Source organism: Larus michahellis, chromosome 2 (genome assembly GCF_964199755.1).
Source record: "Larus michahellis chromosome 2, bLarMic1.1, whole genome shotgun sequence".
Classification (NCBI taxonomy): domain Eukaryota; kingdom Metazoa; phylum Chordata; class Aves; order Charadriiformes; family Laridae; genus Larus; species Larus michahellis.
This window is the reverse complement of record NC_133897.1, coordinates 92,956,879-92,974,275: the sequence shown is the minus strand read 5'-3', so window position 1 is coordinate 92,974,275 and position 17,397 is coordinate 92,956,879. Positions and strand designations below refer to the sequence as shown.

Here is a 17,397-nt window from a genome sequence, read left to right as displayed (position 1 = left end):
AAGAAAAATCCTCAGTTTTTCTTACAGCCTCAGTGCCTCTATCTGTAGGAAAATAGTCCCTCAATTTTGATTATTAAATTATTAGTCAAAACAGCTGTCTCACGTGAGCTTGTTGTGGGTTGCCTATGATAACAAAATAATGAGTTGATTTCTCCGAAACCTCATTTTGGTCATGTTCTTATGTTTTCTTGCTTCTCTCAGTCCTCCTATCACAGTTCTTGTGAATCTAGGGCCAGGATATTTTTTAATTTAATGACCTTGTCTTTTTATTTGATTCAGCACTTCCTTGACAGTTTGGGCATGAGACAAGATGTATTTGCTTCAGTTTCTCCTTTAAGATTGTTCAAGTATTTTACAGAATTTCAGAATAGTTGAGGGTGGAAGGGCCCTCTAGAAGTCACCTAGTCCCACCGTCCTGCCCAAAACAAGGTCAGCTACACCAGGCTGCTCAAGGCTTTGTCCTGTCAGGGTTTGAGTGTCTCCAAGGATGGAGACCCCCCAACCACTCTGGGCAACTTGTTCCAGTAAAATAGTGTTGTTTTCTTAAGTTAAATGGTGTTTTCTGTATTTCAGTTTATGCTTATTATTTCTTGTCCTTTTACTGGGCGCTGATGAGAAGAGTCTGGCTCCGTCTTCTTTACACCTGCTCATTAGTTAGACCCATCCATAAGATCCTTTCCGGGCTCTCTCTTCTTGAGATTAAGCAGTGCAAGCTCTGTCATAATTTTCTTGTATGACAAATGTTTCAGTTCCTTATTTATCTTCGTGGACCTTCATTGGACTCCCACCTGTATGTCTATGTCTCTCTGTTACTGGGGACCCCGATCCTGGGCCCAGCACTCCGTGTGGTGTCACCAGTGTTGAGTAGAGGGGAAATGATCACATCCCTTGACCTGCTAGAGATACTCTCCCTATGTAGCCCAGGATGCTGTTGGCTTTCCTTAAGGCAAGGCCATTTTGCTCGCTCATGTTCAATTTGTCCACCAGGAATCCCTGGTCATTTTGTGCCAAGCTGCTTTCCAGCTGTGTACTGGTGTGTGGGGTTATTCCTTCCCAAGTGAGGAGTTTAGCATTTCCCTTTTGCAAACTTCATGAGATTCATGTCAGCCCTTTTTTCCAGCCTGACAAGGTCCCTCTTTATTGGCAGCACAACCATTTTTATGTATAGGCCGCTCCTTCCAATTTTGTATAATCTGCCACCCTGCTGAGGGTCGCTCTCTCCCATCGTCCAGGTCATTAACAGAGATGCTAACTAGCATTGACCCTAGTATCAGCTCTTGGGATATACCACTAGCTGCTGACCTCCAGCTGGACTTTGTGCTGCTGATCAAAATACTCTGAGCCTGGCATGTCAGAGAATATTTTTCATTCAGCCTGTGAGTTTGATTTATATGTCTAGAGATGGTAACTGCCACTTACTACAGAATAATAATAATAAAAAAAGATAGTACTTTAAACATTAAAACTTTTAGATGAATAATGAAGACTTTTCACCCGGACAGCATTTTCAGTATTCAATAATATCAGCATTGAGCTAGGGCATGGCACAGCTTGGTGCCCAAATTCTTCATGGTTACTACACAATTGCTTGGTTTAGGCACTTCGCTGCAATATTTTTCACCCTCTTTTTCCTTTAGACCAGGCTGCTTTCCCTTTGCTCTTTCTAGCTAGCTCTGCAATCCTCAGTTATCTACCAAGCCCCACTTGTATCTTGAGGTGTGCCTTTTGTTTTGGTCTTATGATTCCTCCCCTGCTCTTCCCCTCCTTTACCCGTCCTCCCCTACTGCTGAATCTTACCTAGGCAAAACCAGCTTATCTGCACAGGAAATGTTTTCTATTAGTGAGAAGCTAATAGAAAAAGATATTGCTATTTTAATGTCTTCAATTGAGTATTCACGTGCTAGTGTACAGTCTGAAGCTTTTGAAGTTTGTTTAGAATAAAACTGGAGTGCTATTTTAAGCTAAACTTCATCTAAAATGCAAACTTAGTCTAGTTTATTCTTTTCCTTAACAGCTCTGCTTTTCTGAAGAGGTACCCTGGAGCTTAACTTCATCAAAATTATACAAAAAAAGATTCCAGTTTTGAGGCATGCAGTTGTTAGCACAAAACAAATTGGCAGCCAGAGTTTTTGCCTCAGTTGTGAAGAGGCAATGTTTTGCGTGAATTTTGGATCTCTGATGGAATTTCGAATCTTGGAAAACCAGCTGCTTTGTAGCACTTCTTCTGGCTTTCTGTTACTTGGCTGTCCTTTCCAATACTTGTTAACTGTTCTTTTAGTAGTTTGTGCAATACTTTTATGTTTAAAATTGGGAATTTTTCTGTGGCCTTTGCTTGACAAAGACGTGCCTTTGGGATTCCTTTTAAATCAGAGGAATTTCTTGCTATCTACAGTTCAGAAATGGGATGATGCTTTTTCTGCATTGAATTTACCAAAAGCTTATGTATTGTGAAGTAGAAATGTTCATTTTTGATAAGGATTATGACCAAGTCCGAAGCGGGAAATGAAATCATTCTACCCAGAAATGAAGTCACTCTACTCCTTTTAATTTGCAACTTTCTGGAGCGTGACTGAGCTAGATTAGGTTGATGGCTTTCCTTTTGCAGTTAATATAACTTAAGACCATGCTAATATATAACTTTTAATGGGCTCATTTTACTAGCTCAGAGGACTCTTATCCTGATAGACTTGAATGTGTACAAGTCTTTTTCTTAACAGAGAGTGTGCTTTCATATTAAAAAAAAAAAATATCTTTGAAAGGGATTCATTTGTCTGCATGGCGTGTTCAGCCTTTTCCCTGGCAACTTTCTCTGCCTCAGTTCAGCTTGGAAGCTGTACCTAAGTGTCCAGTACTACCCTCAAAAGCAGGAGGTGCCAATGTCAAGAGCAGTAGCTGTATTTTGAACAACTTGCAGCCTTCTAGGCAAATTCTCTGCCATTAGAACTTCCTAATACTTTTCTTCTTTGAAACAGCTTTGGTGTGATTACCAATTCTGTTTACATACTGCATAATTAATTGGAGAATTTCCAGGCAGTTCAGGGACTAATTAAGCGCCTGATATAGGTCTATGTGCTTGTTGGGATCATCATCATCATTTTTCCAAGGTAATTATTCTTCTGCTTTGCTGACAAGCAGTTTGCAATTTCACTTGGGAGAGCAGAACAGTTTAGGAACCAGTGCTGCCCACTGCAATAAGCAAGAAAAACAGATATTGGCATGCATGTCCGGATGAATGGAGGGGGTGAAAATTGTTTGGTGGCTTCCCATGGAGAAGAAAGGACTCCTTTTGGTGTTGTTATTTGGAGTTCGAAATAAGTTCAGTTCTCTCTTGGATTGTTGGTCACTTAGTCACCAGTGAAGACAGAAAAAATTTCATGTTGTTTAGGTCAGAAGAACTCTTTTACTTTAAATTGCGTTGTTGTTTTGTTTTGTTTTGTTTTTTCTCTCAAAGAGTGTTCTCTTGATTCAAAAGTATCTGAAGCCAGTAAGCACCAGTCCTGCTGCGCTGGCTTCCCATGTGCCAAAGAAAACCTCCAATGAAGGCCCTTTAGATAAATGGTACCTAACCATGAATGTGTCATTGAGATTTTGTAGCAGCATTCACTGGCTCAGTTGTGAAGCACGGGAGACAACTAGGAATGAAACCTTAATGTCAGCGCTGAAATACCACAGTCTAAATAACTTCAAGAGGAACTTGTAGAAGTAGTTTGTTTCTCAGATTCTTTTGTGTTTGGCCATATAAGGCCAGACACTTGAACTTATAAACTGCTTGTTTATATTGCTTTACAGGCACTTCACTAGCTGAAAGACTGCTTCAGAGTTTGTTCTTCTCCAGCACAATTGTTAATGGTGTTGCTTCGTCTCGCTGGTAATGCTGATACTGCTAGTGTGGCTGGAATGATTCCTCAGAAGTTAGCAGCATTGGAAACAAAAATTACTTTGCTCAGGGGCTTGAGTCAAAAATGTATTTCTTTCACATGAGTGCAAGCAGTTAAGTGTAGTTTACTTTGATGAAATATACATTTGTAAAGATGCATTTTAATTCATGTCAAGGCTGAACTCTAGTCCACTTCACCAAATATTTCTGAGAATGCAGGTGTCATCAACTGGTCGAATGTACAAATGTGCTAAACTCCCTTAGTGTAGTGTGATGCTTCAGAGTTTTAAGTGCATTCCCTTCAATTTAGAAGTGACCCAATTTGTTTCTTCAGTGGCATTATTAAGCTTCTTAGGTATTGAGGGTTTCTTCAGTCAATCAAGTGTCATTTTTCTTATCTTTTATTTAGAGCGCACTCATTTAGGGTGGAATACGTTTTTGGTGTCCATGCTTTTTCTTAGACAAAGGAAGGAGGATGCTACTGTCAATTTTGGAAACAGTTTCAGTTCTAGATGCCAGACTCCTATCTCTCTGTATGACAGAACGCTGTTTGGTTTTTGACTTAATACATGCAAAATTAATAAAAGATGATGATGTTTTATTTCCTTTCCTAAAGAATGGAGAGAACAAAACTGCATCTGAGTTTCGGAGGCTGTTCAGCTGAAAACAGTACTCGAGATATTTTTCATCTTAGATTGTCATATATTTATATGGACAGCCTTTACGTGGTGATACCCTTCTGTGTACGGAAAGGGAACTCAGCTTGAATAAACCCTGGGTAACCTAATCTGTTCTCCAGAGGTCTCCATATAAAAGCATCCAGCCTAGATGTTTATATGACTGTATGAAAGTCTCTGGCCGCCTTGGTGGTTGCTTCCTGAGTGCTTTTTGAGTTGCAGGAAAGACATAAAATCTAAATAGTAGTTTCTAGGAACATAAATAAACCCACCATAAATAAAATTTATAGAAATGTAGCAGTAATACCTGATTTTTGTTTGTGTAGCACACATTTATCTTCCAATGTCACTGTAATTAGATTGTTGGTCCCAAACTGAGATTGATTTGAATATTCACATATGCATTTCCTCTACTGACTTTTTCTTATATACTGTATTGATATCAGCTCATCATTTGCAAAGTGTTTTGGGTCTGCTTGCTCTAGTAATACTTTTTTGTGCCAAATAAAAAGGTGAGAAATCTCAGCGGGATAAGATTTTTCTTTAAGGTCTAAAATAGTCAGCTTTATGCTAGAGAAGCTATTATCTCTTGTTCTCCTTAATGACAAGTATGCAGATAACACTTCATGGCCCATGTCACAACAGTAGCAAAATTTCAGTATGAGTTCTGTCTTCTGGTAGTGTTGTTTTGACTCTTGCCCCTCATTTTTGAAACTTGACTGGTGACAAGATCAAAAAGGGTATTTATTTTGTGTGTCAGATTCTACTTTCTCTACCACACGGCAGTTCAAAATGTGCTTAGATTATGATGGTAGTCTCTACTGTCAAGTCACTCATTCTGAGACAAGGCCCTCTGATCTCTCAAATACTAGTTTATTTTTGAACTGACGAGATTAGTGGTTGCCTAACCTGTTGTTAAAGGTGGAGAGAACCAAAAGCTTCCCTTTGTTACAGGCTACTGGCAGAGCTACTGCACGAAGTAAGATAAGATATGAAGGACTGATATAACCTGCTGCATGGTGGCTTTGACTCTTTCAGTTCTCTAGTGTTAGAAGATGACAAACATCTGAAACTTCTTGCTTTTGAGCTCTTTCTAGTCTCTATGTTGATTTTTCTTTTCTGTGCTGCTCTCACAACTGGTTGCATGAGTGCTGTTTTCTCCTTTTAATAGGAGGAGAAATGGGTTTTGACTCATTTTATAGAATCTGTTCAGGACTTAAGATCGTGTCAGTTGTAGCTGGAAGTAGCCAGTGGGTCCAAACAAGGGGCCGAAAAGGAAGGGAAGTGTCTTTGGTATTTGCAAAAGGCCCAATTGGCTTTGGGCCTTATTTCCCCACATCACCAGTTCTACACAACTTGAATATGAACTTATTTTGGTTTTACTATACTTCAGCTTAGAAATCTGAACCACTTCTAAATCTTACCAGGTTAAGAGTATGCCCAGGTAGCAGGTGCAAATATCTTGTAGAATCCTCTTAGCTAATTTAAAGTAATGAGGCTAGATTGAACAATAGCCTAATAGTTAAGTTATTGCCTGTGCAGGAAGGATTTAAAATAATGGCTAGGTTGTTGCCCATTGTTTCTCTGCAAAACACTGAATTTATTTCGTAAAGAACAAGAAGCTAAATTTTACTTAAAAGAAAGATGCATTTTTTTAGTGTATTTCCAGATGTTGTTATACTTAGAAAATGTGAAAGTGAACACAAATCCTTTAAAAAATGGCTCTTTATGTTTTGTTTTGGGGTTTTTTTGTTTTTGTTTTGTTTTTTGCTACAAGCTGAAAATAGAGAATTTGGAAATACGCTGAGAAATTGAAAATAACTTTATGAAATACTTTGAGGATGTAAATTAAGTTATTTAAGGCAATAATTAAAATGTTAATGGTGCATTAAAGTTCTTCTGAATACTACTGTAATATTTCACATGGAATGATTTTGAAGTCTACAAGTTTGATTACAATTTCGGTCAACTACAGACTAGATTCAACCATGGCCAGTAATCTTGTAGTCTTAACAACAAAACAGTAAATATATGTGTTCTTCCTAAACTTTCTTACGCCCTTTCTAAAGTTTTCCTTTATCTCTGTAGGTCCTTACCAGTTTTTGAGTGCTATATGAATATTCTCTTTTCTGTTAAAGTTAAGGGTACTGATAATTCATTTTCATCGATAACACTTCTCTGTGTTTTTCTCCTTACTTTAGAGATGCTAAAGGGTAAAAAACCACAAACACCAGACCAATTCAGAAACCCTGTTTATGTTTAGACTTCAGCTCTGTTATGTTACTCATGTTATTTCAAAGTGTAGGTGACTTATTTTTGGCTATAAATTTTATTTTTGAATAATGACAGTCTTTGAACATCAGCAGTTTTGTATAGTAAATTTGCCAGTATTTAAGAATAAAAGTTTGGTTTCCTTAGCAAAGAATTACCTGGTATTTCAATTTCCACCAGATTTCTGTTTGGGATAAAGGCCAGGAACATCCTTTTCTTAAATTTCTGTTAAAATATCTGGAAGCTTTTTTAACCGTGTATGTGATAAAGAATTCCACCCCACCCACTGCCCCGCGGCTTGCCTTAATTGCAATTTTATAGTTTTTTCTCCGGAATCTGGCAGCTCTTATTTGCAGAGGATCAAACTCAACAAATTTGTCAAAAAAAAAAATATCCCAACAAACAAACAAAAAAACCCCAACAACAACAAAAAAAAACAGAAAAAAAACCCCCAACCACCAACCCCCAAACAGTTCCATCATTCAGTTGTTGAATCAATAGCTCTATGATAGGAGAGAACATTATTCTATCAAGAGAAATAGATCTAAAGAAGTCAAAACATCTAAACCAAAGATTTGTCTGTGACATCACAGATGAAGGGCTTTCTTTTTTGATCATCTAATGTCACTCCAGCTGTTATCTGCTTACAGACATGTGCCATTTCTCAGTGATCATGGGAGTCCCAAGCGTGTGAATATCCAGAAGTGTGTGGACAAGAGAAAGCTGTTTGATACAGTCTCTTGAGATTTCCAAAAGACAGGAAGGAAAATTCTTTTATCAAAGATTCTGAAAGAAACTAAGTGAAAGGTGTGCATTCTCTTGTAAACAATTAACTAGTTAAAAGATGAGAAACAAAGATTCAATTTTTGTAGTACATTTGTGCCAGGCCTTGTGCTGCCTAATGTCTGAAAGGCAATGGATGAAGTGTGGCGAAGTTTACTTGTGTTGTTAAGCTCCTTAACTGAGAAGGCATACCGAAGGACCTTTCAAGGCAATGCAAGGGGGAGAAATACATTAAACTTTGTGGAGAGTGGTAGCCCCTGGGCTGACGGTTTCTGGCAAAGTTGAGATCTTGATGTTTTTGCAGAAAACTGCCTTGATAAGGCTTTCTTGATTTTTCTACCGACAATTGAGTGTCAAACCAAATTTCAGACATTATTAGCAATAAAGAGCAGAAATGAAAACATCATGTAAAAATCTATGTATGTCTTCCATCATGAACAGTGAGTACAGTTTTGCCTCTGACATTTGAAGAACGGAAGAAGAGTAGACAAGTATGGTAAGAGTAGTCAAACATGTGGAACTGCTTCTGTGTGAAGAATGAATGATACTTTAACCTGGAGAAGAAAATGAGGAGGTATATGATCTAGGTCTGTGTAGCCATCAGCTGTATATGGAAAAGTCAGAGAGCAGAACGACAAGAAATTAATTATTCTGAGAACTAAAAAAAAAATCAGATGGTAGGTTCAAATTAAATATGATGCTTGTTTAAGCTCTGAAATGCCATAGCACAGGATGCTAAAAGCTTGTGATTTCAAAAATCTAAACAAAATAACTATCTAATTGACAACTACTAAATTTAAAGGCATCATCTCTGACTTACAGGGCCCCCGAGTCAGCTTCCTTATGGACCTGCTCTCAGCTGAGTCGTTAGCAGGTGGATTCGGATTCTGCTGATAGTTTGACAGTTTTTATCTTGATGGCCTAAAAGAGTGTGAAATGTGATCTCTAGCTTGTCATGAAACTTTCTAGCTAGCTTATTAATCCTTCTTTGGAAGTTTGGTTACCTTTTGAACAAACCAGGGATATGGCTTCTTTTAGGATATGGGTAGATTTAATTGTCATACTTGCTGTGGTGCTCGTCTGATCTTGTGGTGACCTGCCTTCCTGCCCCCAGTTGTTTTTTGTTGTTTCTTTGGTTTTTTTGTTGTTTGTTTTTTTTTTTTCTTTCTGAATTCTCAAATGGAGGATGAAGTTGCCAGATTTTTCACATTTCCAGCTGAAGAAGATAGGCTCACTGAGACTTTGTATGCTCCTTGGTCAGAGTTTTGTTCTCGTTCTACAGTAGCAAAACTAAAGTTTTCCTCTTCCTTTTTTTTTCAGCATATAATTGAGGGTAACTGTAATGACTGGCTGGTTTTAGTGTTTTAACTGTTGAAGGATCATTTTTAATATTTTGACCTCATTTGATGTAGATGCTTAATTGTCTGTTTATATAATTAAGTCAGATGCACACTTATTGAACCAGAAAACTTTGCTGCGCAAGAATGTGACAAGGTGGTGTATTTGCTTGAAGGACCACTTGCCAAAAGTATAAACTTATTCTACTTTTTTTTTTTTAAGTTTCATCTTGTTGACTTTCACAAATAGATTCTGGTAGATGCTTTAGCAACATACATCAATAAATAAGGTTTGGGCAGTTGTGTCTCTTAAGAATGAGAGATTCTTAGCTTGCGCTCCCCTTTTTCTGTTTGTCCTTAAATATTTCACCATTGGTAGTCTGAGGACAACGCTTAGCACGTCTGTCCTGAGAGTGTAGAAGTTGCATGTTGAAGGTTGATGAGGTTACTGTAGGATATACTTTACAAATAAAAAAAAACAACTTTAGAGGTTTTGACCATCCTGCAGTTAACCTTAATTATTCCTCAATATTAGTCTTCACCAGTTTGTTTTTCCTGTATGCTCAGTGTCTCTTCTAATTATAATTTGACAGTAGAACGTTGCTTATGGAATTATGCTTTTCAATAACTTTTGGTTTTGTGCACACACTTGTAATGATGGCTTGGTGTTCTGATATTTCTTTCTACTCCAAACTTGTTTGGAACTATAGATTAGTAAAGTAGCTGCAGATATTTCATATTCTAAGCAGTTGCCTCAAATGTCAGCTTTGTGCTGTTCCTGTTTAACCACTTATGGTAGACCAAATGATGTATTAGCTTTTTGTTGAAGGCAGTCAGTTGTCTGTCTTTAAGCTATTGCTGTCAGTCATCAGAAAAAGTTGCTTGCATTGAAGTTATCAGTATTTGGGAAGTCTGTTCCAGTTTCATCTTTTGAAACTCTTGTACGTATTTAAGTACATACCATGTATGTACTTAAAATGTATGTAAAACAAGTATGTAAACCAACATACTGCATGCCATTAAGTGATAGGGGTGCCTGTACTGACTTACGGTGTGGTAGATTTACTTAGGCTGCCACTAAACCATTTTGGCAGCTTCTGTTCCAAGTTATTGGAGATTCCCTCCAAAGAAAGTGTCATACCATGTTCCTGATCACTTAATTGTTTTGCCTTGGTCTGGATGTGAGGTATGGTCTAGAAGCCATGTAGCCCTGTGATCAGACTAGTAGGATTTACAAGCTCCTCACAAGCCATAGCTAGTTTACCTGTAGCTGAGTGAGATTATGGGCAGAGCAGACTTGTGCTTTGTATCAGCTCATATGATCGCACCCTTACATTTCTCCATGGTGTTTCTGAAAGTCTTATTGAGTGTCTCACTTGGTCATGCTCTTGCTAAGATCTAAAATAGACACAACTGTCACAATTAGTATTTAATGTGGAATGGAAGGTCTCTTGTTTTTGTAAGGGTGATGCATAGGGAGCGTATTTCAAACTGAAATCCAAGGGTTTTAAGGATTCTTTGAAATCTACACAATTTCATTTGCAGTACGTTTACTTCAGAAAACGCTTATTAAGCTGTTAGTGCCATTGCACTTGCACAGCTAAAATTAGACAAGCGTGAAAAGACCAGTTTCTTCAAAGAGCGTTCTGTGGGAATGACTTCTATATTGAGGAAATACCACTGGTGGTATGTGCTTTGTTTCAGTTGTTTGTATGCCTAAACTGAGTTCTTACCTTGTGTTTTTTAGCAGCACAGTGGAATGAAGTTTTCCATGAAAGGAACTCATAACCAAGGCAACAGCTACAGCCCTGTCGGCAGCGGAGGCATGCGGCAACCAGTTGGTAACCGAGGACACCACCAGTACAATCGTAATATGTGGAGAAGAAAAAAACACAGAGACAGTTTGCCTATTAGTCTGAGCAGATAATGGCAGATGCCAAAATGACCTTCCCTGTTCAGACAAACTGAGCGAGTGCCACTCGACTTGGGGGATGGAGACCAGCGTTCAGCACATCGTTTTATTGGTGTTGCCAAATATCTGCAGCTGACTTCTTTGCATGTTTCTTTGTGTGGTGGTTCAGTCCATCTTCAAGAAGTAGTTGTGCTTATCTGTGAAGCCTTATTAAATGTGGAAGTTTGTTTTCTGCCTTCCCACAATGGTTCATACAGTGCCGAAGCAGCTCTGGCAATAGAACTGCAAGGACAGTTACAAATGCTGTGGCTTTTTTGCTGTGGCTACATCGGTTCCTTTGTGGGTTCTGTTTTCTTTTATTTTAGAAGTGAAGGAAACTTCAGCCCCTTGGAATTTTTTTTTCTTTGCAGCAAATCAAGTTGGGAATTCATAAAAGTAAATTTGCTGCTCTCCTGTTTTTGTTTCAAAGTTCAGAATTTTTTTTCTCTGTAAATATTGGAAGTATAATTTGTGCAATAACTTGGAATTTTTAATTTAATTTCATATTGTCACATAAGTTATATTTAAGGGGAAGAGGTTTTTTTAATTTACAGATCCTTTCCCAGGTTGCATTATCTAAGTTGGGTTCATAGTTTTGGCAGGTTGTCTGAGCAGTGTTACAAACATGACATTTGGTAATATTTGAGGCTTCTTGATTCACAATGAAAGTGCGATTTGGCTTACGGTTTTAAGAAGGTATTAAGCTCCAAAGCATTTTGACCCTGTGTTTTTTAGCTCATTGTCTGGCCTCTATCAGTCGTCTTGCTCTGACCAATGAGTTTTAATTTTATTCCTTTAACTAGACAACAAATCCAGCATTTGTAGTACCAGAAGTAAAACTTTTGAAAGGGAGGGGAAAAAGGTTGGTTCAAGTCCTGATGTGAAATTAAAAAGCTGTGAGCTACACGCTTTGATGCATTTTAGTAACGTAACCTGTTAATGTTTGGGTTCAAACAACGTTATTAAACAGAGGTACCCGGCTTAAGGAATGTGGAGAAAGGAAATATGTTGATTCCATTAAGGAATCTGTATAGCAGTATGCATTAGTTCTGTTAAGAGCAAATATATAAAAAGTACTTCAGCTGCTCTAAGCATTACGAGAAGTATCTTTTAATGTATTGCAGGAGAGCACAGCCCAGTGTTGTACACAGTATGAGTGGCTGGCACTTAATTTACAGATGCATACAGGTATACTATGCAAGTGTGTATTGCCATGACAAACACTGTCTTTAACTTTTTGAAAAATGTACATCCTGCCTAACCCTGAGTTTTTAAAGCACCACAGTTGTCCTGGGAGTAGGTCGCATCTCATGCCCTCTGACTTCCCGTTTTGTTGTTTTTTTTTTTCTTTTTAGTGAGAGTTCTAAAGCTATACAGAAAACTACAGATCAGTTATATAAGTCACTAGCGGAGGAAGCTGAAGAATCCTGTGAACAGGACGTCTATACTGTGTACAGATATAGAAGGTTTTAAAACTGATATCTGATTATTAAAATGAGGTGTCAAGCATGAAGCTTTTTAATATGCTGTATGCCTTTGGAGCAGAAGTAGTTCATGTTATTACTGAATCTGTCAAACACAAACAGGTCCTTGAGGGGAGAGAGGGCAACATTCCAAAGTAGAGTAGTGCATATCTGTTTGCAAAAAGTTTGTCTTAATGCTCCAGACTCATCACAATTAAAAAAAAAAAAAGTTTTAAAAATTGTGAGCTGATTCATAAATAATATCTAAGGGCTGTTACATGAGCCTGTACTGCTTAGTCTTCACACACTAGCAATATTGAGCATAACTACATTAAAGAGCCTTCAAAGGCTTTAGTTGGTGTCTTATACTAGCGTCCATTTTAAAGCAAAACTCATTTGAAAAGTGGTATCATGTAACACTTCAGTCATGGTGAACCAAATAAATTGGCCTGGCTATCACTGTGGTTATGTGCTACAGGTTTAAAAAAATCATGTTTAAATTTTTTGTGTGGACAACTATGTGGAAGCTAAAATTGACATATTTTTATGTAAAGTTTTCTATTCTTTGATTTTTAATAAACTTTGGAGACCAGTCACTCTTCTGTACCTTTTTATGGGAAATGTAATGGATGAAGTAATACTTGACCTTATCACCTTGTTTGACATACACTTTGAACATCTGCTTTAACATGTTCATGCTGAACACCTTCAGAATGAGCTTCAAAGGTGGATGGACGCTCTCCGTTAATGTTTGTGATGTGTTTAAAAAGGGAGTAATGAACACTGCTGTTGGTTTTGTAGTTGTGGATTTGATCCCACGATAATATGAGAGAGCAAAGGAGTTGGAGGTAGTTCACAACAATATTCTTAGAAGGGGAGATTGACTGACAGATCCCTTGGGATACCTTAACTTGCCATATAATTTTTTAGTCCCTCCTCGTAGTTTCTAACTTCCTTTCAAAATCTCTGTCCAGTTTTCAGCCTCCTCAAAGATTGGACATACCTTATCTTTTTTGTTAGTGTCTGTTTACCCTCTGAGAGGACTCTGAAGTATTAATAACTGATTCAAAGTCAAAATTTCAGAAACTGAGTCTTTGGAAGGAGCTTCTAAAACCAAAGTTATGTCCTGAACTCTGCAATTAAGAAACACGAGATGAGGCACTGATTAGGTGCTGATGGTGCCTTGTACTTATGCGCACAGACTATTTTGATAGGGGCTTGGCGTGATATGGAAAGTAGATGTAGTGCCAAAAAGGATTTTGGAAGTGGCCTTGGAAAGAAGGGAGGCCTGAAAAGGAAAGTAAAGATTCTGCCTGGAGGAAAGACCCTGGAGATCAGGAAGATGAGTGGAGAAAAACACCAGGGGATGCCCAGGGACGTCGACTGATAGTGCCTCGGACTGGTAACGGTGAGTAGCTGTATCGCATGAAGGGACATGGTTTTCTGCCTGACCTTCAGACAGCAGCAGCAAGCCTTCCTGCTGGGAAGGGAGTTGAGGCCCTGGCAAATGTCCTGCTTTGGGGGTGTGTGTGTGAGTGGATGCGTGTGTGACATGATCAACCAGAATAAAAGCTCTAATCTTGTTGGTTTGTAAATAAACCCTTGTATTCAGACATAGTACAGGTTGTTCACTTGAATTCACCTGTAACAGAAAGCGGTGTCAGAATCACAATACTGACCATTTACTGAACCGTAGGTTCACAGCCAGAAGACTGTTTCAGCTGACCTTTCCCAAAACCATATTCAGATGGCTTTATGCTTTCTTTTCAACCAGGATGTTAACCTATTGTATTAAATTTGGTTTGTTTGTTTGTTTTTTACTTCAAACAGACTGCATAAGTTTCAATCCTGGAGGTGCCTTGCCTGTTTTGGATGACAGAAATCCTTCAGTTGTTCTTGGCAGTAGGAGATCACTTAAAGAAACTATGGACAGTTCATGTCTGCAAGACATTTATTGGGCAAAGTGTTTTTAACTTTTTAACTAAGGATTATTACATAAGATCAACCATATATTTCTATTATAATAGGTTAAAGGAGTGGACTACAGTCGTGTTTCAGTGAAAGGATGATTGGGATGCATCTCTTAGAACGTCTATGTACCCAAAACATGCAAAATTGCTGCCTAAGGTTCTGGTCACATCTCTTCTCAGCATTAATGCTACTGCAAAAGTTTTGAGGGAGAATGTTGCCTGTGGGAGAACAGTCTCAAATCAATTAGGGATTCCTCAACCATTTGCTTTTTTAATAAGACTTTTTTTTATTGGCAGATTGTTGCATGAACGTAAAAGGAAATTATTAATGGAGGGATTTTTTTTTTCCCTTCAGGGAGTAGCCTTATGTGCACGCTCATACATGTCTTCATGCTCGAGATCAGGAAAACTTTCTGCTGTGGCATGGCTTATGGCTTTCGTGCTGCTGTCTCTCGTGCAAAGATTGTGGGTGCAAAGGGCATCTTGTCTCCGACCCCAGTACTTTCCCCTTACCCACTGCTGTGACATGTTTTTCTGCTGTGAATTCTTAGCTGTGCAGCAAAGCTGTTTCCTGCTTGAGTAACTTACGAGAGCTGAACAGTAGGTTGATTTACTGTCTTACTAAAAAAATGGGTTCCAAATAAATACTTCACTGACTCATTTTTAAACCTAAACCGAGCAGGATTTAGGAGCTCCTGTTACAGGATTTTCTGTGTGAGAGGATGAAAGTGGTGTTTAAACTGGAAGTCCATAACCTCTCTGCTAAAATTACCGCTTTCTATCAGTGAAAACTTTGGCACTGATCCACCTGGGGATGTTCTGTTCAGAAAATCTTTGCAAGACGATTCCTTGCTTCTTGCTCCTCTTTTCCAGAGAGGAAAAGCTGAATCTTCTGATGGGCTATATCCACCCCTTCAGGATTACTCTTGGTTGCATCTGGCTAATTTGAAGAGCAAAGTAAATGATAACAGATAACTTGAGTACCACTTACTGTATAATCATGGGTGAGATCATCAAATCATCTCCATTCTCTTGGGGAAATTTCTTAGGAGACGGAGGAAGAGAGAATTAGGTTAATCTACTAGTCATTCATACACGTGCGTGCAGTCTCAGGCAGACGAGCAGAGTTGCAGTTCTCAGCTGAAGTGCAAAGTTTGTTCTGTTGTCCTTACGAGGACCTCAGGAGGAGCAAAGTCAGCCCAGTAGATCTATTTGCCCCTCGAATTAAGAGGAAATCCTGCCACTTCTCCTCAAGAGCAGGTCTGTGCAACAAGTTTTCTGACTAGTTCCTGATAGAAGAGCTGAACAAAATGACTTGCCGTTTCTTCCTGCTCCTCTGTTAAAAAGGAGTGGTCAAGAAACATAAGATTGTGCGAGTGACGTGTGCCGTGTGGACGTGAGGGTTAGAAAATCACAAGTGGTTAAGCGCTGAATACAAATGCTCTCAAGTGGTTGTGAAATTTCCACCTTTTGAAATTTTCAAACCCCGCCTGGAGAGGGCCCCAAGTAAACCCACGCTAACTTCAAAGTCAGTCCTGCTGGACCCAGGAGGTTGGGCCACATGGCCTCTGTGGGGCTGCTCATAATCTAAATTTTTCTGTTATATCACAAAAAAGAATAACTATTTTTTTTGTTTTATCTTTATCTCTGTTGGATTTATGAAGTGTTTTAATGGGGCCAGAAGTCAGGCAGGAATTGTTCATTTTTTTCACTTTGCCCTGCACTTGATAAAATACATCTGCAAGTTCTAGGACCAGCGGGTTGAAACAGGTAAGAATGCACTTTCTTCTGAAGTTAATAATCCCTGGAAATGCATAGTCCCCAAACATATATTACTGATCAAGAAGTAAATAGATAGATTTTCTGGATTAAAATGCATTTTTGTTTGTATTTTCTTTGTATTATTATTATTATTGATGAACATATATTTTGTGTCCTTTGATTTCAGTCAACTTGCATTTGCAATGGTGACACAGTGCAGATGTGTGGGAGTACAGGGGTTCATGGAGGGCATCAGCAAAATACTCCAAAATGCTAAGTCCTTCGCCTCTTCTTCCTGATGAGAGTTGCATAGATTCATTGTGGAAACTTTTGATAATTAAAATCTGCTTATTTGCATTTATTCTGCAGTACAGGGGTAGGTGGAATACTTACACTAATACTGCCTGAAAGGTAGTGAAACAGCACTGATGGGAGCTGAAAGCTTCCTGAAAAGTCTTTTTCAGAGGTAAGGTTTGGAAGCTGCTATTTGCTCAAGTTTTACCTAAATAACTCTAGGTCATATCTGTCTAGATCAGAGCTGTTCCTTACTTTGCATCACAGAAATGAAGGGGGCGATAAAGTTCATCAGGAGCAGGTATATAAAAAAGGAAATTTCCACAAAGAAAAAGGAAGCAAAAATCTAAGAACTTAATGATCTTAACTTGAAATATAAAATAACCATCCCAGCAGAATGGGAATTGTGACATCCCAAGCTGATGATCTACGTATAAGGACTTAAAGCCAGCAGCAAAAAAGCCCCTCTAGTGCTAGTATGATGTATAGAGAACAGCTCCAGGATCTCTGAGCTACCAGTATTGCTGAGAAATGAATAAAGTTGTTATTGGGACAACTCCTATCAGTATTGCATCTTTGTTTCTGTGGGGAAAGCAGAATAGGGCTAATTAGAAACCAAGGGAAAAATTAACTCTAATTTATCAAATGTTTTGTAATGTCTAAGACAGTGTTTCTTCAATTAAAAAAAAAACCAAACAAACAAAAAACAAACAAAAAAAACCCAACAAACCAAACACATATTCTTTAAATTGTTCAGTAAAGCGTATGGTATGGTTCAGTGCCACTTGGTGAATGAACCAGGGTGTTACCTTCTACTTCACTGGAATGGAATCAATAGATGGCGCTAAGTGCAAATTTTTGGGCCAAGGTGGTGCAGTTAGTTGAAGATTAATTTTAGAAACAGATTATTTTGACTGTGTTCACTAATGGTCGTGACACAAGAACTGCCATGCGCTGGCTGGATTTGCTGATGTGACAAATGTGGGAAGCGTGAAGAGTTTTGTTGTACTGCG

At 38.4% G+C, this 17,397-nt stretch overlaps 1 protein-coding gene across 7 annotated transcripts in view; it reads left to right on the top strand.

The window, feature by feature from the left end:
• TENT4A (terminal nucleotidyltransferase 4A) overlaps positions 1-12,955 on the top strand; it is a 65,948-nt gene extending 52,993 nt beyond the window's left edge. For 4 of the 7 annotated variants that reach the window (XM_074576258.1, XM_074576255.1, XM_074576257.1 and 1 more), the window contains one exon: positions 10,693-12,955. In XM_074576258.1, coding sequence (XP_074432359.1) covers positions 10,693-10,872 — 180 coding nt within the window. In that variant the 3' untranslated portion in view covers positions 10,873-12,955. The remainder of the gene's footprint in view (positions 1-10,692) is intronic. The other 3 variants (XM_074576259.1, XM_074576256.1, XM_074576253.1) reach the window with 1 other exon arrangement.
• The last annotated feature ends 4,442 nt before the right edge of the window (positions 12,956-17,397 follow it).